Source organism: Tyto alba, unplaced genomic scaffold, assembly GCF_018691265.1.
Source record: "Tyto alba isolate M040663 unplaced genomic scaffold, T.alba_DEE_v4.0 Super-Scaffold_19, whole genome shotgun sequence".
In the NCBI taxonomy this organism is placed as follows: Eukaryota; Metazoa; Chordata; class Aves; order Strigiformes; family Tytonidae; genus Tyto; species Tyto alba.
Window position 1 is genome coordinate 6156914 of NW_024881281.1, and position 24759 is coordinate 6181672.

The 24759-nt window shown below is 54.3% G+C and overlaps 1 protein-coding gene across 2 annotated transcripts in view; it reads left to right on the top strand.

Annotated features, from left to right (window-relative positions):
* The window catches only part of SMG6 (SMG6 nonsense mediated mRNA decay factor), a 114794-nt gene that overhangs the window by 29236 nt on the left and 60799 nt on the right, over positions 1-24759 (top strand). For both annotated transcript variants that reach the window (XM_042791303.1, XM_042791304.1), the window contains exon 10: positions 326-471. In XM_042791303.1, the coding sequence (XP_042647237.1) occupies positions 326-471 (146 nt within the window). The remainder of the gene's footprint in view (positions 1-325; positions 472-24759) is intronic.

Consider the following 24759-nt stretch of genomic DNA (forward strand, 5'->3'; position numbering starts at 1 on the left):
GTGAAGCTGCTGGCCTCTTGGCACCCCTCCCAAATTGGTAGAAGTCAGTAGAAAAAAATGGTTGGTCAGAAATGACTCATAAAGGCCGTGTTTTCCTGCCAAAGGAATGCTGCCTGTCGGTCACAGAGCAATCCCTCTCTAAGGAAGGCTTCAGCTGCCTCCGTCGCAGCCTGCACCTTCATTCCCCACAGCTCCTGGCTGGGAGACAGCACCCCAGGGGTTCCCCCTTCCCTAGGAGATGTGACACCGGGTGAGCTGTGCCGACTTGACCGCTCTGCGCCCCGGGGCATAGCCTGCGCTCTACAGACTCTCTCTCTGTCTGCAGGATGGAGACTTTCCCTGCGGTGGCCGAAGAGGTCCTGAGAGAGTTCCAGGTCCTGCTGCAGCACAGCCCCCCTCCCATCGGAAGCACCCGCATGCTCCAGCTTGTGGCAATCAACATGTTTGCAGTGTACAACTCCCAGCCCAAAGGTACCACGTGCTGCTTTAGGGGAACCGGGCTGGGGATCAGCTGCTCTTTGTATGGCCGAGTTGCTCACGTGGAGGAGGGCGTGGGGGGACTCACCAGCTGAAGATGGGTGTCGAAGCGGAGCAGCGGTTGGGTGCCTGGGGGTGTTGGTGTGCCTAGGGACAGCAAAGGGACCTTGGCCGGGCCTCGGTGGAGCTGGCCGAGGTGTCTGAGGAGTGAGGAGGCATCGCATCTCCCCGGAGCCTGAGTCATCAAGCACAGAAGGAAGGCACTGCTTTATTCCTCTGCCTTCCCAGCGTTTAGCCTGGGCCTTGCTCAGTGCTGTGCTGGCACCAGAAGGGCTAGAAGGATCTCGGAGGCGTTGGCTGCTGGGAGAGTGGCGTTGGCTGTGACTGCTTGTGTCTGCGCAGGTGGCTGCGTGATGCGATGCTGCTCTCTGAAAGGCCAGGCTGGAGGCTATGTCCCATGTTAAGGCACCTAGAGAACAACGCAGATCTAGTATTGCTCATCCTCCTCCCCTCGCCTCCTCCATCCACCCAGAAGTCTGTATGTGGTCTCTACCGTTGTCAAGTTTAATGTTTTGGTCAGCAGAGATGCCACCAAGCCAGAGACCCTTCCACTGAGTTTGAAACTGTGCTTCCAGGGAACACGTTTTTCCACGTGGCTCCCAGTCACTCACACGGCAGCAGGAACCCAGGTCTGCCTGAGCTGTGTGTTTGGGAGCAGGGATGGGGCTGCGCTCCCTGGCTGGGAGGAAGCAGCGTTTCACACGCTGGCGGCTTGGGATTTAGATCTCAAAGATGGAGGCCTCCAGCTGATGGAGTTCAGTCAGAGCCACCGTGCAGGCGATCAGGCTGAGCCCTGGAGAGCTGCTGCTGGAAGGTTTCTCCCTCGTGAGCCAGTTGGCCACCTGTCAGACTGGTGGTTAGTGGCCAAGGTCAGCTGATGGAACAAACCGGCGTTGGCCGGAGGGCTAGGAAGCAGCTCCCGTGCGCCGTGCCTGCTGCCCGGCCGGTCTTGCAGGCACCTTCCTCTCCCGGGGAAAGCGCTGGGGGAGCTGTCAGCCCTGCTGGTGAGGCAGCCTTGCCCTCCCGCCTGCTAGATGCCAACCAGCAACGGTGTGTTTATCTTTGAGCTGCAAAGTGCTTTATGATTATGAGCAAATGCCTCTGCGCAGCCCCCTGGTAGGTGTATTAATAGCATTGTCTGTGCCACGGACAGGAGCCGGGTGGTAAAAAAAGGAAGAGATTTGTCTGGGCTGTAAAGCAAGCCCCCGTGGCAGAGCTGGAAGCGATCCCAGCTCACAGACCACTGGACTGTGCTCTTCCATCCGTAGCCGAGTGGTGGATATGTGTGAGTGACGGAAAGGGAGCACTTTTTATCTCATGTGAAAAATAAGTATTCTCGGAGTTTTCTGCCTCCTCTGTGAGTAGCTGCCAGCTGCTCCCAGCTTTCGGATCTCTGGAGAAAGTGAACCTGTTCCTGCTGGGGACTGCAGGCTGTGCACGGAGCAGGTGGCAGTGTGCACCAAGTGTCCGCTGGTCGGATGGCACTGCGGCTGGCATCTGATGCCTGGTGCCCTTCAGGGATTTCCCCGAGGGCTTCTTGCTCTGGTGACCCTAAAATATCGCTGAGAATATTGTTGGCAAAGCAAATCCTGTTGTCAGCACCAATGTCCCGGTGGTCTCCAAGCGCTCGTGTGCTGAGTGCTGGCACAGCACAGGTTGGGCTCGGTGCCGACACTGTGATACTGAGAAGAGCTGGGTGCAGAAGGAAGAATAAAAAAAAAAAAAAAAAAACACAAAAAACCCCCGAACCAAAAAAACAAAACAAAACAAAACCAAAAAAAAAAAAAAAAAAAACAAAGCAAAGGGCCTGGAGTTTAAAAGACAAGCAAGAATGTTTGCTGAATTATTACCAAGTGCCCAGCACGGAGCAAGGGTGTTGGCTCCTTCCCCCCGGTGTGTGGGTTGCTGTGGGCAGAGGACTGGCTGGAGCATAGGGCAGAAACGGCTGTCGGGAAGGTGCGGGTTTTCATTTCCCAGCACATGAGTCACCTCCCTGCTTTGCAGCAGCATGGGCAGCGGCGGGAGTGGGTACGAGGGGGCTGATCCACCCCTGCGGGCGGGTGGGAGGCTGGGAGGGCGCGGGGAGCAGTCCCACCCTGCCTGCATCCCAACTGCCAGGGAGCGTTACTGGGGAGCCGCGAGCCGGGCTCGCTGTACTCAGGGCTTGGCTGCACCATCTCTGTAGAGCTGGATCTAACTTTGCAGTTGGACAGAATGACCTCCAGAGATCTCCTCCTACTGAAATCCTTCTGCAAATCTGGGATCAGAGCGTGTCTGTGTCCTTCCCGTTGCACGGTCCTGTCTGACCTTCAGCTGAGAGCTCTCAGTAGCAGGAGATCTGTGGGTTTAGGGCTGGGGAGGGAGGTCTGTCTGACAGCCTCTCTTCCCTGCTGTCTGGGGGTAGTTCTCTCCAGGGATAGCTGCTCTCTCCCTCTCCCGCCATTTATTTCCAGGTCTCTTGAGCCCCACCTACTCCTGAGAAATTTGTAAACTTGCTTGCTTGCCCCATGTCTGATGTCTAATGAATCCCTCGTGCTGGGATCCAGTGGTGCTAGCAGTTGTGGGGTGGCGTTGCCAGCAAAACAGTCTTGAGGTGGGGTACTTTTACAGAATTTATGCCCATGAACACAAACTTTTAATCACAGATTCAGGTATTGATAAAAAGGAAACTTGAATGATCAAATGCTTTAGTAAACATCTTTCCTCCCTCTTCTTCACGCTTACACCAGACACCTATCCTGCCCCACCTCAGTCTCAGCTTCCCCCCATTTTTGCTGCAGATTATGCTTGGTCTGTCCCAATTCCTGTAGTGAGGCAACAGGCACTGCGGGAGGTTGGGGACTCGTGCATAACGGTTTATATCTGCTGCTCTTTGCTTTTTACTTGTTTTCTTTTGCTATGGTGTGGGTTGGCTGTGGTCTCTCCGGGCTGTCCCTGCCCTGGCATGGGTCCCCATATGGCAGTTGTGACACGTCCTCCTGCACATCTCTGGCTCCTAGCAGACGCCACTCTTTTGTAAATCAGTCTGTGCAAAGTCACCGTGTGCTCTTCTGACAGGCTGACTTTTCGGGGTGCAGCGGGGTGTTTAAACTGGTTTCAGAGCCTCCTCCCACGCAGGTTGCTGGTGCAGCCCGTGCCCTCGGCAGGGCTGGGGTGAGTGCAGGCAGAGCCCCACGGTCTGTGCCCGGTGCAGGCAGCTGAGCTGTGCGTTTCCCCCAGGGGCAGCACCAGGCGCGCTGGAGCTGGTCTCAGCTGCCTGTGCAGCCGGGCAGCACTGGGAAGACCCTGGGAGATGGATTGGGTCTGTTGTTTTCTCTGACAGAGGAAGCCAAAGAATTCCCACATGAAGTGCTTCTCCCGCTGTTCGGCAGCAAACGGCGTATTGCTCCGAGTGAGCTGCTCTCCCCATTGTCCAGGGAGGCGTGCAGCCAGCAAGGGTCCCTCTGACCTCCTGGCTGCCTCCTGTCAGGAGCATTCAAGGTGTGAAAAACCTTCTTGTAGACCTCAAACCATGGGGCAAGGAGTGCCCACCCAGGGGAGGGAGGCAGAGAGCGATGGGCACCCTGCATGGCAGAGACTCGCAGTTGCTGGAGCTTCCCGTGACAGAACGTAGGTGACTACCAACATTTTGGGCCATCCTGGGCTACAGCTGGGGTGGGACCTTTGTGGGGTGGCCCATTTAACAGTTTGGTAGCCATCTGCACAACCAACTTACAGAGAAACTTGGATCGCTTTATCCCAACCACAAACACTCCAAGAATTTTAATTTTTTTTTAATTCTGTAATTTGGGGAAATAAAACTCTGGTTTCTGAAAAGACTAATTGAAGCCGTGCTTGCGGCAGGGGCATCTCGGTGAGGGGAGAGAGAGAAACCCCCTCCCAGCCCATCTGTGCCCAATTTACTCCGATCTGGCCTCTCTGAGGCTTTTTTCTTTCTCTCTCTCTCTTTAATAATTTGTTTTATAATTCCTGGAATCAAACCCATCTCAGACACACTGTTTTATTTTACTGTATTATTGGATTATACTTCCTATAAATCACTGGATGTTATTCATAGGCCACCACCAGAATAACTTCCCCTCTCCCCCCCCAACGGCCCCGCATTCCAAACAAGCACACACCAAAGTTGGGGGTGCAGCAGCGCGGGGCACCCTAGAGACACTTCCCGGAAATCCCAGCAAATTTGCCTGGCTGCGGGTGTGAAGCATCAGGCTGCAGCACCTGGATGCCTTCTGGCTCTCTCGGGCCGGTTGCGTTGTGCCGTGTGGAGGTTGTTAGGAGGTCGGGCTTAGGTGGAAGTGGAGAAGGGAGGGGGCTGCCATATGTGCATCCTCAGCACATGTAGGGAATGAAGTTGCATCCCCTGGGGCTGAGCAGAGTCGGGGCACAGAGGCACGGGGAGGTTCTGGCCAAGCGCTGCTTTAGCTGGGGATTGGGAAAGTGGCTTGTGTTTCAACAAGAGGAAAGTTATGGCAGGGCAGGGTGACCAGCTTGTAGGGCATCTGCTCTGCCAAGGCTGATGGATGAGGAGGAAGACCTGCTACTTGCATTTTGGCAGTGGGACTGGAGATGTGGGACGTGAAGAGGGTTCAGGAGGGCGGCCAGTGTGACAGGGTCAGGCTGGGCGTTGGTTTGCAGCCCTCCCGGGTCTGTTTTCTCGGGTGGAACACGGTTGGGATTTCCGTGCAAGATAGAGTTGGCTGAGAAACCTCAAAGGCTTGTGCAGAAAGGGAGGATTCACACCCCACTCCCTGCAGAAAATTCAGAGCAGCATCTGTCCTCAGCGCAGTGTAGAGCAGGTCAATACTGCACAGCCACTGGGTGTAGAGATGCTCTGCCTGGCTCACAGAGAACTGCTCTTACGCAGTGAGTGTCTGCTAACTACAGCCTTTACAAGGGTTTGCTAATGTGCATGGTCCTGCTCACTCCCTGAAGACCTATACCAGTTTCTGAGACGTTGATCTTGTGCAGGCCTTCTTGATAGACATGACAAAGGATCCATAGGTTAATGCAAATCAGCTGCAATGTCTAAGCAGGTACAGGGCTTCCCTTTTTGCACGTGTGTTCAGTGCCCCAGCCTGGCAGGAGAGGACTCGTTGAACCCAAAAGACCCCCTGAAATCAGGCTGTGCTTTTGTAACCAGCAGCCTGCTCTGCTGCTGTCCTGCCACTGTGCATGGCCCGGCGCTGGATGAAGCGTGTTTCGCTTTGCTGACCGCAGCTGCTCGGGCTTGCAAGCTAAAGCATGAACCCTTAAAATATCCCCAGAGGCGTTGCAGAAGCTGGTGTTGTCTGCCCTCAGCAGAACCTCAACTGACCATCTCCGTGGTTCTTGTTTGGTTTCTGATGCTCGGACCCAGCTTTGCTGAAAGACCTAACTGCAGCATCAGAAAAAGACTCAGCAGAAGCATGTACCACATGTCACTGGCTTCTCATGAAGCTCTAACCACATCTTGCATACTGGAGTTGACAAAAAGTGCTTGGAGTCGAAGGCGAGGAAGTCCAGTGCATTTGACTGAGTTTAAAAATAAAGCAGTGCTGTGGATGGCTGCCTTGGTTTGGTGGAGTTTTAAAATTAGGCACAAAGTAAAGCTTAATAAACCTCAAGCTGTAGATAGCAGAAGCAGCAACGTGATCTTTCCCTGTCTGGGGAGCAGAACTGAGTCCTTTTCTCCTAATTTCCTTCTTTATGTGGTAAATATGCTCTTCACCAGAGTCCAGCTGGCACCTGTGAGCAGACAGCTCTGTGGGCCATGACAGCTTTGGGCACAACATCTGGGAGGTTGACGAAGACATTATATTTCAGGGCTATGTCTCGGGGAGGCTGAGCACCTGCAGTCCTGTGCCCCGCTGAGAGCAGCACTTGAGGTCCCTCCACCTGCCTGGGCGACTCAGTTTTGTCATGCAAACTCAGCCCACTTGATGCAAGGAGGATGGAGTTGCGCAGTTTCATAACTGGCTTTCTCTGGGGTGCTCTGGCTTCGATTGTCATAGAGTGAGCGTGGACTGAAGTGTCTGTACTGAGCTCACCAGCGCGCACCTGGCAGCCGCTGTGTGCAGTTTCCCTGCGAGACTGGGTAGCGCTGTCTTCAGCGAGGCAGTGTTAAGACATAATGTTTCCCAAGGCCTTACGTTTAGGGGACCTGGACATTAAATTCATCTTTCCCTTCTCTTCACATTGCCACTCTTATTTGCTTTGGGGTGGAGTTGTAATCAGGAGAGGAAACCCAGAGGAGGGCTGGCTGGTTCTGGTGTGTCCGTTCTTCCCGGCTTGCACAGAGGCTCTAGAGCGAGCAGGTGCTGAGATGTCACTGCCTGGGCAAAGGGCTTTTCTGTTTAACCCGTTGTGGTGTAATGTCTGCTGCTCGCTGTGTCCAGGCGCAGCCCAGTCCTCGGCCGTGTGAGCAGGATGAAGGGTTGCAATGGTGCGGGGGGCGATACCTGCATTGCTCATCTCAGGAGCCGTGCGGCTTCCTGTGCAGAGCTGCTGCTTGCTCATGCTGAGCCTCCTGAGGGACACTTGCGTGTCTGGAGGTGGCAGCCGACCCCCCAGAGTTTCTCCTGTGAGCGGTTGGGAGTGTTGGAGGTTGGCACAGTTGCCGGGAACTGTCGGCGCCTTTCCTTTCAGGGAAGGAAGCTGTCTCAGACTTGAGACACATCAGCAAAGTTCAGGTAAAATACTCTTGGCCCAGATGCGTCTTCAGAGTCTTGCTCTCGGGCTCTTGAGGCTGGTGGCAGCAATGTTTAGACCAAAGTCTTCCTTTGCTTATTCCCCTCTGTTTCCTGTTTAAAAGGCAGATTGTCACATATTTGGGGATTTATTTACCGTAATTGGAGTTACTTTCCTGGCTGCTGGCTTCTGCCCTCTGATGCAAGACTCCTTAGTGAAACGTGTGTCCAGAAAGCCATGTGACTTTTTTTCCCCTTGCCACAAGTGCCAGCAGGAGATGCAATAATCAACGCGCTGCAGGGAATTTCCACTTGCAGTTCAGGTTTCTGAAATCTAGACGTTGGATTTGGAGGCAAAAGATCGAGCAGGGCTTTGTGGCAGGGAAGGGAAAGGTTTCCAGCAAAACCAAGTGCTTGCTGGTGTGTCAGACTCTCCAGTCCTGCCCTCCAACCAAAGTGCAGGAAAAGTCCCTGTCGAGTGGTGTCAGATGAGCTCGCTGGGGGCTTCTGCCCGGTCTGCCTGTCACACGAGCACATCCTTACATCTGCCCTTGAAGCTGTTCCACCAAACGCAGGGTGATACTGAGATCTCATTTCAGGGCAACAAATAGAGGGGAAATGATTTGTAATCACAAAGCTCGAGTCTGCTTTACAGCCAAGCTTCAGCAGCCTGAGCAGCAAGTCAGGACAGAGCCAGTGACAGGCAAGGTCAGGTTCGAGGGGCTTTCATGCTGCGGTGCCACCAAGGCACGGGCCAGCTCTGCAACCACTGAAACAAAACGACTATTTTGATGAAGAATCAGTGTCGATGTATAAAATGAAAGGCAGGAAATGGACCCGCTGGCACGCAGTGTCCATCCGTCTTGCTGCAAAATGAGAAAGGAGGTGCCTGAGGCAGCTGTCCCGGGGCTCTGCCTCACCCCTGCTTTGGTGGTGGAGAAAGAGGGGTGCCAGGGAGCCGGAGTGGGGTTGCACCAGGTGCAGCGGCTTTGGTGAAGCTTTAGATGTTTGCAGCATGACAGGAAATCCTCTCGCTTTTAAAGAGATGTTTCTGACTCTTTATTGTGCGTTGCGCCTTTGATTTCCTCGTGCTTCTAAGCAGCACCAAGTCAATTACTGTATTTCTGTTTAATTCTCTGAGAGAACATTGTATAATTAGGCTAATTATGGTGCTTTGTGAAGTTGTAAAACTCTTGATTGAGCTTGTGGGGCTGTTTTATAGCCTGCCAGGTGTAGGCAGGGAGGGCTGCCTGCCCCGTGCCCTGTGCAGGTTCGGGTGCAGCCTGCCAGCTCGGTGAGGGTAGCTTCCTTCCCAGGGGCTGCCCCGCGGGCCCGTCCCCTGCCAGCTCCATCCTGCCTCCGTCTGCTCGCGGGCTGCAGTCCCTCGGTGAATCGGGTGCCCGGTGCTGCGGGGGCTTCAGCTGGGAGCGGGCACCCTTGGGGGCTTGTTGGGATCTCTTCTTGCCGTAACGCTGAGGTCAGGAATGGCAGCATAGCCATGGCTGTGTTTGTACACTCCAGTGCGTCTGCAGCTAGGAGGTGACCCCGCGCAGGTTTATGTCTAGAGACTTTTTATCGGCCCCGATTAGGGGCTGCCCGAGGCTGCGGGTGCCCGTGCAGCAGGTTTTGGCAGCACGGTGCTGGCTCTTCCTGTGCTAATTGATGGTCAGGAGGAAGGTGAGGACTTACTGAGCGTGACCTGCAAGAGTCACCCTGGCTGACATGATGCTCAGTCCAGCTTCACAGCCAGCACGGATCGGGGTAACTTAACCCTGGGCACTGAAGGGATGTGGCCCTTCTCTGACTAAAGGGATGTTTTTAACACTGATTGATGTGGCTCGTGATGGTTGTGGTTAACGTGACCGTAGGGCTGACTCGTAGGTGACATGGAGAGGGCACGAGTGATTTGTCTGTCCCTGAGGTTGGCACGGGTCTCCCGCGTGCGCTCTCGGGCCCCCCCGGCCTGCAGAGTGGGACGAGAGGCAGACCGCTGCGTGTCACCGTGGGCCGGGAGGGAGATGCCCTGTAGGGACGGCTTTGGCCGTGGGGGTTTCTCTGTTCGCCCTTCTCCCGTCCCTCCTGGCAGCGGGTGGTCCCCTCACCCTGCCTCGGTGAACTCCCGGTGCTTCTCGGCCAGACCCAGGAGCCGAGCAGGGGTGTCTTGCGTAAGCAGCGCCTGCTCTCCGGGTAATGGCACAGAGACGGAGAAGCAGGCGCCGGCTGCCAAAGGCGGGTTGGGAACAGCATAAACCCTTCAGAGCGGGGCCCAAGGAGCCAAAGTCTGACAGGACCTCATGCCTGGTGCTGGGAGCGGGGCTCGTCCCACCCGGGGGGCCCCGAGCGCGCACGGGGCCGTGGCGGGGAGCGGCGGAACGCTGCCACATGGGCTCGTGTGTCTTTAAAAGCAGGCGAAGCGGAAGTGATGCTCTCGGGCCCATCTGCGCGGGGAGCGGGAGACGCGCCCCAGCTGGTGCGAGGCCCTGGCAGCCCCGGGAGCTGCCGTCTGTTGGGGTTTACTGCCGTCTACGTTGAAACACGGCTTGGGAAGTGTGTGGAAGGGGCTTTGGACGGGGAAGGAGGGGGGGGGGGGGGGGGTGGTCGGTGGCACAGTGCCAGTCCCGGTTCGCCTGGCCTTCTCGTTCCTCTCTCCTCCTCCTCCTCCTCCTCCCCGCTCCCTCCAATGCTTTAAAGTCACATTTCCAGGCCAGACATAGAATTAATCTCTGGGCACTTCACATTGCTGGCAGCGCAAAGCAGGATGTGGGATCTTTTTTTCTCTCTCTCTGCGTCTTGGCTGACTTTTTTACCTCTCGAAGAATTTGGAAGGGCCGTGAGATTCCCCCCGCCCCCCCTCGCCTCGGTGCCGTGCAGTTTTTCAGCACGCTGATCACCCTGCTGTGGCTTCACCCTAATAGATTTCATATGCTGACACAGTTGACATCAGTACCAAACTATTTTACATGTGATCTGGTGTATTTCCTGAGGAAATCTGCAAGATATTTATTAAGAACTAATAAAATAAACCTCTCCATGAGCTTTTAGGTAGTTTTCAATTTTTCATGTCTCTCTCGTTTCCTCTTATCAATGAGTTTCTATTTTCTCCCTCCTCTCTGACCATTGCAAAAGGAAACAAAAATAAATGTTTTAAACCGTTCCTGAATGGACACTGGGAATATTTCTGTAGTGATGTATTAGCAAAGTCGTATTTTTAGTGCTGTATTGTCAAGACTAAAAATATCCCGCTGCAGTGCATCCTTTTTATAGGGCTTTGTGTGTGTGTGTGTGCATGCGCGCGCGCGTGTGTGTGTGTGTGCCCAATGTTGTACAAGTTGCACCAGTGTGTAAAGGTCTGCCTTTGTACTACTATAGTGTTGCCTCCCCATCGCAGCTGGACTCCATTAGGCCTTGAAAATTAAAGTAATCCTGGTTAAGAAAGGGGGGGGGGGGGGGGGGGGGGGCGGGAATTAATCAATCTCGCAGAGCTGCGTTTCCCCAGCTGAGCCTGGATACCTGCGTGGCAGCCCCCGTGTTGAAAGGCTCCAGCAGCCCGGGCTTGCGTGGGCCGGCAGCGCGCCGTGGGCCGGCGGTTTTGCCGCTGCGTCCCTGCCACGGAGGGTGTTCCCCGCCGCCGGCGAGCGCCGGGCTGCGAGCGCCGGCTCCCCTTCCCCTGCCGCCGCGCAGGGCGCCGGGGCTGAGGGCGAGTGAGCTCGCCGGGAGGGCCTGGCTGCGGGTTGCAGTCACCTCCTGGGTTCCCGCTCATTTTTCATCCTCGGAATGCCCTTTGGGGCCGCGCCGTGCGGGCAGGCGGGAGCGCGTGTGTAGCTGGGAGCGGGCTGGATCCTTCACGTTTTCAGAGGAGTTTTCTACCTTTCTGCTATTTCTGTCTCTTCTAATCAACTGTGTTTGTAACAGAGGGAATTAAGGGTGGGAGCTGGGCTGAGAAGCCACGTCCCCCCCAGCCAGCGCGAGGGGACCCCGGCTCCGAGGGCCGCTCCCCCGAGCCGCAGTGGGAGGCAGCTCCGTCGCTGGTGATCGATGCAGCCGTTTCCAAATATAATTTGCTCGCCGGTTCGCGCCCGCAGATACCCGGCGGAGCGCAGCGGCCGCCGCTCTGCTCCCCAGGACCAGCCTTGCGTCACAGGTGGCGGCGGGTGCTGTGACGGGCGGCCCCGCAGCACCGCGCGCGCGACACACGGCGTTTTATGGACTGATGTGTCTCACGCTCCAGCCAGGCGCTCGCTCCCCCTCCGCCCGCCCCTCCGGCGGCTTGTCTCCTCTGAGTCACTCGCCGCTTTACTCGCGGGTGCCTCTCTTTACTGTCTGCTGCCGTCTGGAGAGCCACAGCCTTTCGGCTTCCTGTAGAGCAGTTCAGCGAAAGCAGTAATTAGGGCCCGTAAAAATTTATTTTTATTAGCGAGAAGTGTTGGTGGGTAATTGGCCATAATTTGAACCCAGCCAGATTGGAGATTAATAAAAAAAAATAAAAAAAAGAAAAAAAAAAAATCACAGAGATCTTTTTACCAGAAACACTATTACTTGCAAACCCTTCCCAAGGCGGGTGGGACGGGACGGCGGCTGCTGCGGAGAGGGCGGCCGGCAGCGAGCGCCTGTGCTGTACCCGTCCTTGAGGGTGTTTGACACTGGCATGGGAAGAAAGGAAACCTTGTTTTCCAAGAACTCTGCTCTTTCTCAGCTTGATAAGCATTTAAAATAAAAGCTGCACAATTGGAATTGGCAGAGCATCCTCATTCTTTTGTCTGTCTGTTTATTTTTTTCCCCTCATCCCTCGACATGTGTGCTACAGCCCACGGTTACTACACCCCGCAGAACCACAGGCCTGGAGCTCTGCAGGCGTGCGCCGAGCTCTGCCCACCCCCAGCCTGGCTCTTTGAAGCCTGGCAGAGCAGCAGAGATCCGGCTCTGTCCCCGGTCAGGCCCTGACCCTGGCAGCGTCCCGATGTCCAGGGCACTGAAGTATTTCACAAAGTGTGTGTTTTCAGCCCCTTTCGGTTCCCCCTTTGCTCGCGGGGCGGCAAACCCAGGGCTCTGCCTGGAGCTGGTTTGGGACCCGGGCTGTGACGGCGCTGTACGGACCCGATCGCTTTGGTATTTATAGACTTTGATCGAATAGGTTGAACGTGGCCAACAGGTCAGAGCAGGAGCGGTGTGTCGGCCGTTGCCTGCATCTTACGCGCTCATCGCGACGGCTGGTGTCAGCGATTGGAGAATTAACCGCTCCACTCAGGGAGTAAGGAAGAGCCAAGCCCCTGCACACATGTCACACTCGGTTACTGCTGGTTGAATCAGACCAGGGAGTTACTTCAGGTTACTAGTCCTGGTTGTTGCTTTGGTGTAAGGGATGGGGGTGTTACTTCAGGTTAGTAGTGCTTGTTTTTCGCTTGGCAGCCTGGGCTGGAACCTGGTGTAACTGTTTCCCAAAGAATATTTTTGGTTTTAAAACTGAAGGTCAGCAGTTCGCAAGTGCTGCACTTGCAGCCAACTCTGTGGTTCGCCTTGTGCCACCGGGCCAGCAGCACTTGAAATCCTGATCAATTGATCTGCAACAATATGAAACCACGAATGGTGCCTGCCAGTTAAAATTCCCCGTCTCGCCCCATTTTCCCCACCCAGAGTGTCTTTCTGCCCATATCCCCTTTCTTGCTGCCTGTCTCCCTCCCTCCCTTTCGGCTGTGTATTGGAGTTTTTGTCTATCTTTTTCCATCTCTCTGTCTCTTTTCATAACAGTTTTTAATAATGTTTTAGTTAGTTCCAGCCTTTTCCCTCAATGGATCCCATTGGAAAATGCATTTGAAAGGAAACAGTTATACACTTCCCTTCCTTTGAAACTCTGTTGGCACCTTTTCCAGTGCAGTAAACCATACAACATGGATTTTCAAAGTTTCCAAACACAGACATGCTGGCGTTAAATTTATGAAAAAATATTTTATTCGGCTGTATAGTAACTATGAGTCTCTGAGCTGCTGGTCACAGTGAAATCGAAGCTCGCTTTGGAACTGCAACAGGTTTTCAAATCTCTGCAGGAAACGTAGCGGCGCTGGCTGTATGGGAGCCCGCAGCTCCCTCGCGCCCTCCCGGCAGGAGACGGAGCAGCAAACAAAAGAGGTGCTGGGGCACCCTGGGGCTGAGCCCACCCCCCTCGAGCGCAGCCTTTCCCTGCCATGGCCCTGCTGGGAACGGTGCAGCAACGGTAGCTGCAGGGAACTTCACGGTCATGCCAATCTTATCTCAATTCACAGGGGGAAGGAGGAATTTGGCATAAAACCGTTATGTCTTATGCTTGTTAATGACTGCAGAAGGTTGAGGCTTTTTAGTTACTGAGTCCCGTGGCAGAGGGGCTCAACAGCCGGTGTGAGTGTGCGCTTGCTGCAGTCTGTGCGGGGTTTTGGGACCTGGGGCTCTGGCTACATGTAAGTTGTTGGAGCACTGAGATCATATTTTCTAATATGGGGGCTCGGATGTTAAACTTCCTGGAATGGTTTCTCTGCGTGCTGTGGGTTTGTGCCTGCAGTCTCAGCCCCTCCCGTAGGGAATTGCTCACTTGACACCTGAGAACCTCCCTTTTGCGTGGCACTGCTCAGAGCGGATTTTTTTTTGAACTTCCGCAGAAGACCATGGCCCCCGTTCACCACGAGAGGTCAGGTGGGTGAATCTGGCTGTATTCTCGTGAGTACCATTGCGAGGGGTTGTTTCCAAACAAAGCGAGCCTCAAAGCCTGTGCTCAACAGCACTTCCATGCGCTTGAAGTGTGGTGTAATGCAGATAAGACCTCCCGTGATGGACGAGATGATGACATGGCAGAGATCCTGGCCTCCATTTTCCTGTTATCCTTTTGCTTGTAAAATTCCTTTCCCTTCACATGGGAGTTTTCCAGAGAAGTCCCTGATTAAGTGTTATCGTCATGCTTGGTGCTACAGGGAGCATAGGAAGAGCTAGAAGGTTCAGGTTCCAAATAATTGGATTGTGTAAACTCACTGGTTTCTGTCTTAGAGCATCTTGAGTTTGGATGTCTTTTTGCATGATATCTCTAATGTGTACAGATGGAGAACTGAGCTTAAGGAAAATAACAGGTTTTCTAGTTTTTTGACTGCTCACCTTGAAATGCAGAGATGGAGTTCTCCTAAAAACACAGTCCTTCAGGAACTGCCTTAGTTCCTATTCAAAGCAGAATTGCCCAGTGACTGCAAATTTCCTCCCCCTCTGTGTCACCATGACCAGCCAACAAGTGAGGGACGTGCAAATGCTGACCATGTGTGTTGCGAGTGGTTAAGGTGACTTCTGGATCCCCCTGGAAGTTCATGACCGAGGTTAGACAGAATCTTGTTCTCCAGCATAGCACTGAACCATCTTAATCCCCAAAACATTACCGTGTCCTGCGGCCCTCAGCCTTATTGAATATGTGCACGTTTTAGCACATCAGCTCTGCAGGAGGGTCTCTACTTGACCGTTAATTTTCTGTGTCGACTGAAAATGGTAACCTGAGGGGAGAAAAAGTGATCTGTCATTCGGGCTACCTTATAACATGTAAGTGTGATGGAGTTAACTTGAAGTTGCATAGACGGCTCTAAGTCTGGTGTTCCTGACCTTTGAGCGCTCAACTTTTGTGTTCATGTAACGGTTTTTGTATGTGTAATTCCCACTGTTTTTAAAAAAGCGAGCTCCCCTGTGGAACAGGACTGACCTCATCTGGGATCCTCGGCTGGCGCGTAAATCTGGATTCACCACACAAACCTCTGCCACGGCAGGAATGCTGGAAGCGGGGCTGTTATCCCGGTGCACACCAGGCACTGGGAGTGAGCAGCCGCTGACGGTGCCAGTAAAGCAGCGTAGGGACCTGGAGAGCAGACTGCTACGCTATCACCTACCTTGTGCTGCTTTGGCCTCCTTTTCTACTCGCCTTTCTCTCTCCACTCTCTCACCTGGCTTGGTTTCTTCTTCCCTCACCCACCCCAGCAGATGGACCAGTTGCTGCTTTGGTTGGAGTGGCACGGGAGAGCTGGTTGATAATGAGCACCCAGATTTCCACAGGCTCCCACCTTGGCAAAGCAGGGGTGGACGGAAGGGGCAGAAGGCACATCCAGACCCCACTGCTGTCCCCTGCCAGACTTCTGGTTCCTGCTCCAAAGTGTGAAGGTGCTAGGGATTTTGCTGAAATGATCAAAGAATTTTTAACTTGAGAAGAACAATGTATTTTCCCTAACCTCATTCTGGCAAGTGGCTGAACCTTTGTAGATTAAATTTTCCCAATAAATTTAGCTTGAAGAAAGCTTTTGGCATGAGGGATTGCGACCTAAATGGTTAAATTTTGGCAAAGTTGTTAGGAACTAAACCCAGGGTCTCATAATGGAAAGTGTTAGGTAAGCTTCGCTGTTGGCACAGCGGCTGGGCTGTGCCCCTCTCGGAGGGATGTCCTGGTGCTGGGGGTGCCACTGGCATCAGCTGGGGAGGCTGGAGGGACTGGGCAGGCACTGGAGCCGGAGGTGAGGAGGTGGTTCAGACCTGCGGGCACCCGATGAGGACCCTGGGATTTATTGCCTGCCTGGAGTTAAGAAGGGGCATGGGTTTTGCTTTACGTTTTAGCATTTGCTTTGCAAACTGACACACTGGCGCTCCGGTCCCTCAGGAAGCTGTAAAAAGAAGAGCAGCAAACGAGTGAATGTGTTGAAACGGAAGCTCCACACTTTGCTGTTCCTGCCCCATCAAAGGCTGCTTTCTCCGAATGCGCCTGTCTGCAGGCGCTTTCTCTCATTAACTTTTACTCCAGGCTTGAAGCGCTCACCAAGGTTCACACCAGAGGAGGCATGTTCCAGGCTGTCTGTTTGCATTTGCTGCCAAAGACATGCCCACCTCCAGCATGGCGGGGGGTGGGTGGAAAAGGCTGCCTTTTATTTGCTGCAATTGTCCTGGTAAAACTTCACTCAAGGCTGGAGTAAATCTCTTGGGAAGCCCTGTTCACACCTCCTCCCCTGTTGTAAATAACATTGGACACAATTATGGTTGGGCGCATGCAGCTCCTGGGTGGGATGCTAGCAGCAGCTTGCCATGCCTGCTGCCGAGCACCGAGCCAGGCTCCCATGGCAGCGCGTTCCCCCGAGCACATGTGTGGAGGAGCCTGCTTTCCTCACTGGCCCTTTCAGGGTGAGGTTCAGGGCTCGGGCTGTGCAGCTGGCTCCTTCAAGAGGGAGTGAAAGATCTGTGCAGACAGAGGGGACGCTGTCAGGGATTTCCTCGTACTGGGCTGCACCGTCCTGCCTTACTGCAGTGCCCCTAATGCCTTTTTATGTTTCCATCACCCATATATTTTCTCCTTTCAGTGCAGCGTTCCCTGTTTTGTCTGGATGCCCTCTGCACAAACCGAGCCCTGCTTGCCTTTGAACACTTTCACCCTTTCAGCCACTTCAGTCCCATCCAGCTTATGCATCCTACAGCAATATTCCCTCCGTTGCAAGAGACAGCTGGTGCCAGACTGGTCTGGAGCTATATACACGCTGATAAGGTGGCTTGCCAGCTTGGAGGGACATAATTTCTTATGAGCTAGCCAGGAGTTATGTACATTTGGGTTTGCCAGCCTTTTAGCTGCCACACAGGTCAAATTCGTGTAGCTGTCAGTTGTTGGCAACAGAACCAGTGGCTCCGGGGAACACGCAGAGCCTTAAGGCTAGTGAAGATTTTGCTGTGTCTGTGTTGTAAGTCCTAGCGTCAGCTCACCTGCTTGGAGCAGCCCTGGTGAAGGAAGTGCTGAGAAATCATAGTTTCTGTGGCGATTCTCCAGGCTTTGCCAGTGTGGGTGAGACTGTAGGGTGCCTTTGTGGTGTGGGTGCTTTTGCCGCAGCTGCGATGGTCTGGGACTGGCATGGCTCGGTGCGAATGTGGCTAGTGAAAACTGGGACATGCGCGCCTCCCTGGGCAGCAGGAGTGGTTTTGACATTGTGTGGGGTGTTGCACTAATCCCAAAGTGACTCCCCTGCAGCCTCGCTGGGGCCAGGGGTGCAGAGCAGGATCCTGGCTCTGCCAGCTGGGTCAGGCACCCCAAGCGCAGAGGGAGAGCTCCGAAGTGCTGCTTAGTGTAAGTGGAAATGGCTTCAATCTGTGTTTTGACTGATGGGTCTTTTCAGGAAATTTCTGAGAATAACATTTCTAAAAATGGCTGCTTCTTTCCACTGATATTTCCTGGAAAAGGCTGCGGTTAATTTTAAACCACTATCCTTTTCCCTTTTCACGTGGAAATGGCTCAGTGCTTGTCCTCAGGGCTAATGTCATGCTTTCTGTCCTAGCCTGGGTTGTGGGGGGGGAGGGACAGTGTGCCAGTGCCCTGGCCTCCTCTTGCAGGACCTGTTGGTCTCTCAGAGCTGCAGAAACTGGGGTGATGGGGACCACTCTCTGCATGTGTCTGCTTTCCCTGTGGAAATGAATAACCATCTCTCCCTGAGTCACTCCACAGTGATGTTCTTTGTTGGCAGCTCCTTGGCCAGTCCCGAGTATACAAGCCGTCTCAAAAGTCATTCCTTTGCCCAGCCTAAAGCTCTGTTCGTTGGGGTCAGGAAGGATATACTGAGCTGATTATCTCACCCCAGGTGCAGGGATCCAGCCCTCTGTGTGGATCCTGGGCTTGGGGATGGTCAGAGCCAGCGGCGAGCTCCCGGATCAGCTGGCGGGAGCTGGCAGCACAGAGCTGTCCTGGGCAGGCAGCCCCTTCGTGTCGGGCAGAGCATGGCTTCCCCTGAGGCTCTCGGGCAGGCTTGCTGCTTCGGGTGGGAATATGTCATTAATTTTTATACCTTCCCCTGTAAACCATCGACCCTTTTTATGATGTCATGAGGGATTCCTTAATTTTGCAGCTGCTTCCTGGTTACGTCAGAGAAGAGCCTCCCGTCCTAGAGCCCAGCGCTGCAGTCCAGAACGGCTGGAAACAAATGAAGTGTTGAATATCTAATGGCTTCCACAGGGAGAGCTGCTCCATCCTCCCCAGGCCCCCGGCATTCCTCACCTCCTAGGCCTCCCTCCTTCCCTCCCTCGGACAAGACGGGGTTTCAGCAGGGAGCAGAGGGAGCTGCGGGCTCCTGGGCAGCCCTGGCTGCTTTGGGAACACGTTCAGCGAGTTCCCCAGTGCTGCTGCGTGTCTGGGCACTGCAGCCAAGACCCTCCCTGGGGCCTTCCTGCCTCTCTGCGGGGAGAGGTCGGTATGGGGAGGTGGATTGGGGGCATCCAGGTTATTACTGCAATGCGAAGGTCGATCTGGGAAGGATTCAGTGCTCTGTGCTGCAGGTGGTGGTGTTCAGCTCAGCCACAGGGTTGTGCGCCGTGCAGGGAGGGCTGGGGCTGCCATCGTGTCTGTTGCCTGCACGTTCAGAGTCAGGGAGCATCTTTCCAGCTAAGCTGCCCATCGTTCCCAGGCTCTTTGCAGGGTATTAGCCAGGGCTGAGCGAGTGCCTCCAGGTTCCCAGGCTCTTTCGGGAGCAGATGAGTGCGTGTGTGACTCGCCGGTTCCCAGCGGAGAGCTGGGAGTGCCCGTGACTCACAGGTCCTCTGCGAGGGGGTGTCAGGGAAATGCCCCACAGCTGCGAGCATCCCCCCCCCTCGCTTTGCTGCTTTATATTCCCGGCAGTTGTGTGCAGCCTCCACCGCGGGCAACCGGCGGTGGGACCAGCTGCCTGGGCCGGCAGCGCGGCTCTCCTTACCCGCTCCCCGCAGACAGCCCCATCCCGGTGGGCTGCCCCGTCGCCCTGCCAAGGCTGCGTCTGGCCGAGGGTGACTCACAGGGGAAAACGCTCTTGCGTCTGAGCGGTAAGAGAGCAAACGAATCGCCTTCAGGTGGTGTCAGCTTGGAGGTGACCAGCCTCTGTCTTCTTCCCCGCAGGGCAGCAGCCGGCTGGTGAATCAGTTGTCTGTGCCGCCGAGCTGCTGACACATCAGCCGGGTGCCTTACACCCGCAGCCCCGCCGAGCTCCTCCACCTCCTGCGTCCCCCTGGCCAGCCCATTATGTCATCCTCGGGATTGTGTCCGGAGACCCGTTCGTTCGGTCCTTTACCGGGTCACCGGGGAAGGTGGGTTCAGCTCTTGCTCCCCGGGAGCAAAGCACATCCCTGCTCCTCTCTCTGCCTGCGCTGGGGCCACCTGCTGCCAGCACCGCTCCAGGCTCCCCAGCCCGGAGCCGCAGCTCAGGTTAGGATGGGGAGGCCGGCATGGAAACCGGCTCGCTGGAGTCCTCCTGACCCTTGGCTAGAGCAGTCCAGTTGCCTGAATCAAAGGCATCTGATCTCCTTCGAGACTAACGCTTCTTGGCTGGTGTTGTTTTAACTGCGAAACATTCAACACTCCTCGTGTTGTGTTAGCTGGGATGGACGTAGGAGCATGTCTGCTGCTTGCTTGTGAGCTCGGGGGTTGCTGTGGCTCGTTTCCACCGCTGCCTAGAGCGCGCCCGGAGCGGCGCGGCTGGGAGTCCTCACTTCCAGCCCCCCCTGCCCCGTCCCCGCAAGCACCCCCGTGGCCGAGGCCACGTGGCCTGCGCTCGCTCTGCCCTGATTGTCCCTCGCAGGATTTCCTTCGGCACATGGCACTCGAGCGGCCGCGAGAAGCTTCCTCCAGCAAATCCCTCTCCTCCGAGGCGGCTGTCCCTTGCATTGCCTGCTCTTTTCCCACTCCCATTTCCTGTGGCTGGTTGCATTGCCCTAATAGAGGTTTGGCATTGCTGTTTTGCACACCCTAGTGGGAGAGGGGATGTGTTTATCACTTTTCCTGGAGATTATCTGTTTAAGCACTCTCTGACAGTTACAATAACAAGGGCAGCGCGTTGTGTTTCCCAGCAAAAGGATACTCGCTGCTGAAAGATGTATAGCACTAATTAGAAATACATAACATCCGGCCACATGGCAGCCTTCTCCCGGCCGCTCCATTTCCTGAGCTCAGACGACTTTGACGACAGTTGGTTTATGTTTTCCATGAATATAATGTTCTCAGAGAAACACAAATTTCTCCCCATTATAAAAGTCCCTTTTCTCTCCCATCTCTCTCTCTCTCCCCCCTCCCCGTGCACTCTTTCCCCTGCAAAACAGGTAGATTTATGACTGAAAAAAGCCTGGGTCAGATCCTGCTGCCGGCTGGGTTGGAGCAAAACTCGCAGCCCCTGCGTGGATGCAGCTGAGAGCCCAGGTAGATGGATGCTTGCAGAGGGCGCTGCGGCAGCCGTGCTGGCCAACCCGCCCCACTCCCCAGGCTCCCTGCAAAGGAAACTGCCTCCTGGTAGAAAAACAGTGCTCTTCATGCAGACCAGTACCCAGCTGGAGAGAAAGAAAAAAAAAAAAAAAGTCTTTTCTACGTGCGAAGAAACAGAAGGACTCTTCTGCAGCTCAGAGGGTTTTTGTGATCTTCAGAAAAAACACCCATCCCTGGTTCCCAGTTGCTTTTTCCCTGTGCTCGCAGTTTGATGCTCAACAGCTCCCCTTTTTTCCATCCCATTCTCTCTCCCTCCTCTCGTTCTTGGGCTCTGCTTCAGAGCAGATAGCCAGGGCACCAGTTGGAGGAGTCTGGGTCCAATCTCCAGCTCACGGCAAGCAGCAGTGACTAGTACGAGGACGTTTTTTTGGAGGTCCCCATGTGCTGGATGAGAGCAGGACAGTTGCTCTGCTGAGTGCAACACAGGTTAGGTGCGAGGGCGGTTAGATGTAAGGGAGGTAGGAAGATGGAGCATGCTCAGGGAGGTGTAATCTTAGAAGGTTTTAGCTGCTGAAATGAATTCCTATTGAATATGGAAAAACTGCTGTATTTCAGATGTTTATAGCTTGGCCAAATGTGAACAGATTTCTAGTAGGACAGGAAAACTCTCTGTTAAAAAGGTTATTCTGCAGCAAAAATCTCAGATCCCTTTTCCAGGATTTGCAGTTGCTAGATTAGCTCAAGGAAAAGGTTGTAAGTGTTTTTTTCTAACAAGGGTAAGCCACTATCTTGTTCCCTAGCCTCATTCTCACAAGTAGCCGAACTGTTTTGGCTAAAGATTTCCGGAAGAATTCGGGCTGAGACAGGCACCCAGCATGGAAACTTCAGCTCCGATAGTTAAAGTGTGAGCCAACTGGAAAAAGGGTCTTACGAGTGGCTATTGTCAGGCAGGCTTAATAACATGGTGTTCAAAACTCTGCCTGCAAAAAAGACCATCAGAGCTCATGTCCCACTGGCCCATCCAGCATCTGGACCCCCAATCTCTGCAGTGGGTTTGCAGAGGGCTGCAGGGCTCTCACTTATTTTTTGGGTACAGAAAGACAGATATTTGAGGCAAATTCAGCCTATGAAGTGTGGGGTAATGCATATTACCCAGGCTGTTGGTTCAGACTGCAAAGCGTTTGATGACATTCTGCTTTAAAATACTCTGCCTGCTCCTTTCTAACCCTGTGCAGTGTTGCACGTACCTCAGAGTTTTGCTGGCATAGCTGATGTGGGGCTACAAGTGACCGAGAAACAGATCCAGCTTGAGAAAGCTCCCGGAGGGTGGGTTTTTAGGCCGGCTCAGCTCCCTGCTGTGACTGCAGCATGGCTCCATGGGCCGTGTGTCGGTACAGTGGGTGGTGGTGCAGCATGTGGCGAGGGTACAGCGTTAGTCTGAGTCAGTCCTGACTGCAAACGCTGCGAGTCCTGAAGCCCTGACCTTAGGCTGTGGTTTAACAAGCAGTTATTTAGGTAGCGGTGCCAGCTTTACCTACCCGCCGGTCCCCCCACACAGCACCTTTGATGGCGATGACACAGCTGAAAGGTGACATTTCTAACCCCAGTGAGCTGCGTGGTCTTGTTCACAGGGTGGCTGCGCAGGCGAGAGCTGAGAGGTGACGTGGTGACAGGAGCTGTTTAACTGATGCCGGCATTAACAGGGACGTTTGCCTGGTTGCAAGGGCAGAAGGTGGAAGGAGTATGTGTTGCGGTTGTTGGTGCACAACCTGGCCTTGCACTGGATGATTTCCTGCACGGCATCACTTCAGAGGCTGCTGGTGGCACAGAGGAGCCACATCTCTGACCACTTCGGGGCCCATGACCTCATGGCAGCTTCTTTTGCGTGTGGTTTCTGTCTGTAGTCTGCCTGACCCCACCTCTGCACCGTGCCCCGGCTGCGCAGCGTGGCTGGCTGTGAGTACAGGAGGGTTATCGGCTCACAGCCTGATCTGGGGCTTCAGGGAAGGAAGTGGAGCGTCATTTGTGGCAGCTTTAGCTGATAGGATGCCACCGATGCCACCTGAAAATGTCACTGGCACCAAGCTTTTGGCGACTGCCTGTGGGAATAGGACACAGGATTGCCTGGGGACCTGACGCTGTAGTTCTGCTTCTTCTGCGCCCACTGTGGATCCTGGGAAACAGATCTGGGAATTCCAGGATTTGCCCTGACCTGGGCAGTCAGGATCTCTCTGACTGCTCTTGTTGGGCTTTGGCAGACGGTGTCCCCAGGTCATACTAGTGCTATTCAACTGCAGGGCCAGGAATCACCTAAGTGTCGTTCCAGCCACCAAGAGCATCTCTTTCCATGAAGTGTGTGTCTTAAGGCATCATGCACTGCCAGCAGGACAGACCATTGCTCAGCTCAGAGGTAATGACACTCTGTGGTCTCCAGAGTGGATTTGTTGCTCCAACCCCCCTTTCAGTGTATCTTCTACAAAGTATTTTTCCCCTAGTGCCACTTCGTGCTGTGGGCGAGCGACCTTGCTGTGGGTGTGGAGAGCTAGTTTCCTTACTGCCCATCGCTCAGAAGGCTCCACAAGTTTCTATGTCAACACCCCCATTTCACGAGTGCTCTGCCCTTTGACTGTGCCCTCACCTTGACTGTCTTCTGTGGCGTGGGCAGCCAGGGGTAGCCTGGGGTCTGTCACCCCACAGACTCTGTGACATGCAGTTGTGACCACTGGCTCTGAGCTCCCAGCTCAGTGAAAGCCGAGGCTCTCTGCCTCCCGAGGAAAGTGGTGAAAAGGCACAAAGAGAAAGTTTCTCCTGATTTATGGTGTTTTCCTCTTTTGTCCTACAATTAAGCTCTTAAGAGCCTTTGCTGGCAGGGCTGGGAGCTGGAGTTCTGGTGTATGTTCAGGGGTCTTGAACAAGCACCAACCTGGATGCTCGTCCTTCCCCGCAAGGTTGTTGGGCTGAGGGAGCCTCCTTGAAATGAGGCTGACAAGCTTGCCCGGGGAATGAACTTTCAAGACCGGGGGAGCTTTGTGTAATTTAATGATGAAATGGCAACACCCGCAGTAGCTGAGCTGGAACCGTGGGGAAGCGACCCTTAAATTTGGGTGACCCGTTCCTCTTGCCGGCACAGCGGGCAGCTTTGCAGGCTGTACTGGGGCTGAGCATCGCCGCGGTACCTCGAAGCACTGTGGCTTTATGTAAACTGGGTGTGAACCGGTGCACCCGTGGTTCACGTCTGTAGCAATGCAAGATGTTTGATGGAGCTTTGGCTGTAGTGCTCAGCTTGAGTGAGTGGGTTGCAGACAGCTGTACTTGCGACAACTCATGTGCAAGAAACATTTTTACTCTCTTTTGGTTGTTTAGTGTTCTGTGGGGAACTTGTAGCCTGCAGCAAGAGCTGCTGGTGGCAGTGAGAAGGGCTTGAGGCCCTGGTACCAAGCCTGGCCATGGCCACTGCAGAGCATTGCTCCAGCTCTTGGACCCAATCTCTGAAATCCATCAGGGCTGTGCAGTGCTCGTGACCCTCAGCATCACGAAAGCCTTGCCTTTTTTGGAGTGGGGAGGACTTAACTTTTGTACCAGCCCAGTTTGGGGGTGACTGTGTGTCTAACTTGAGTGCAGTGCCCAGAGTCCCAGGGGTGCTGCCCACTCAAGGTGCGAGGGTGCTTGCTGAAGTGCCCAGAGCTTTTCACCCTCCACAGGGACTTGCCAGACTCAGGGACGGCAGCGCGACAGCCACGTTCTTGTCATGTGCCCATTTCAGACAAGAAGTGAAGAGAGTCCAGCGTCTCGCCCGAGTGCAGGAGGAGGGAGCACAGGGAAGACGACTGTAATTTCTTGAACTGGACTGTGGCCAGAGCACTGGGACTAACACTCTTAATTGTGGGAAAGGCTTCATGAAAGAGATTTACTGTCCCAGAGTGGTCACATCTTTAGTTTTATGTTTCCTCCAAAAGTTGACAGCCCCTGCAGTACGGCACTTCCTACCATTGCTCTGCGGCACCGGCTCAGCCCTGGCTCCGGGAGCAGAGCACCCTCGTTCAGCTATGAGGTGCCTCTGGTGCCACCCTAGGTTACCCTCAGTGGTCTCCCCACTGGGTGCTAGATTCATTGGTAACTGTAAGAGCTGGCCAAATCAAGCCTGCAGATCTTCCTCCCATTTTTTTCCCTGTATTTTCTAGGTGTGTTTTAGTCTCTTTTCTGGTTGTTTTTAACCTCCCACCCCATTGCCCTGAAATAATTTGCACTTAAAAACCCAGTGTTTGTTCTCCGCACCTCAGGCATTTTGCTAGCTCTGGCTGAAACAGGGTCTCAGTGTCTTGCTTTAATGCTCTTGTCCTTCGCTCAGAATCCCTGGTCTGCCACATCAGGGGAGTTCAGCTT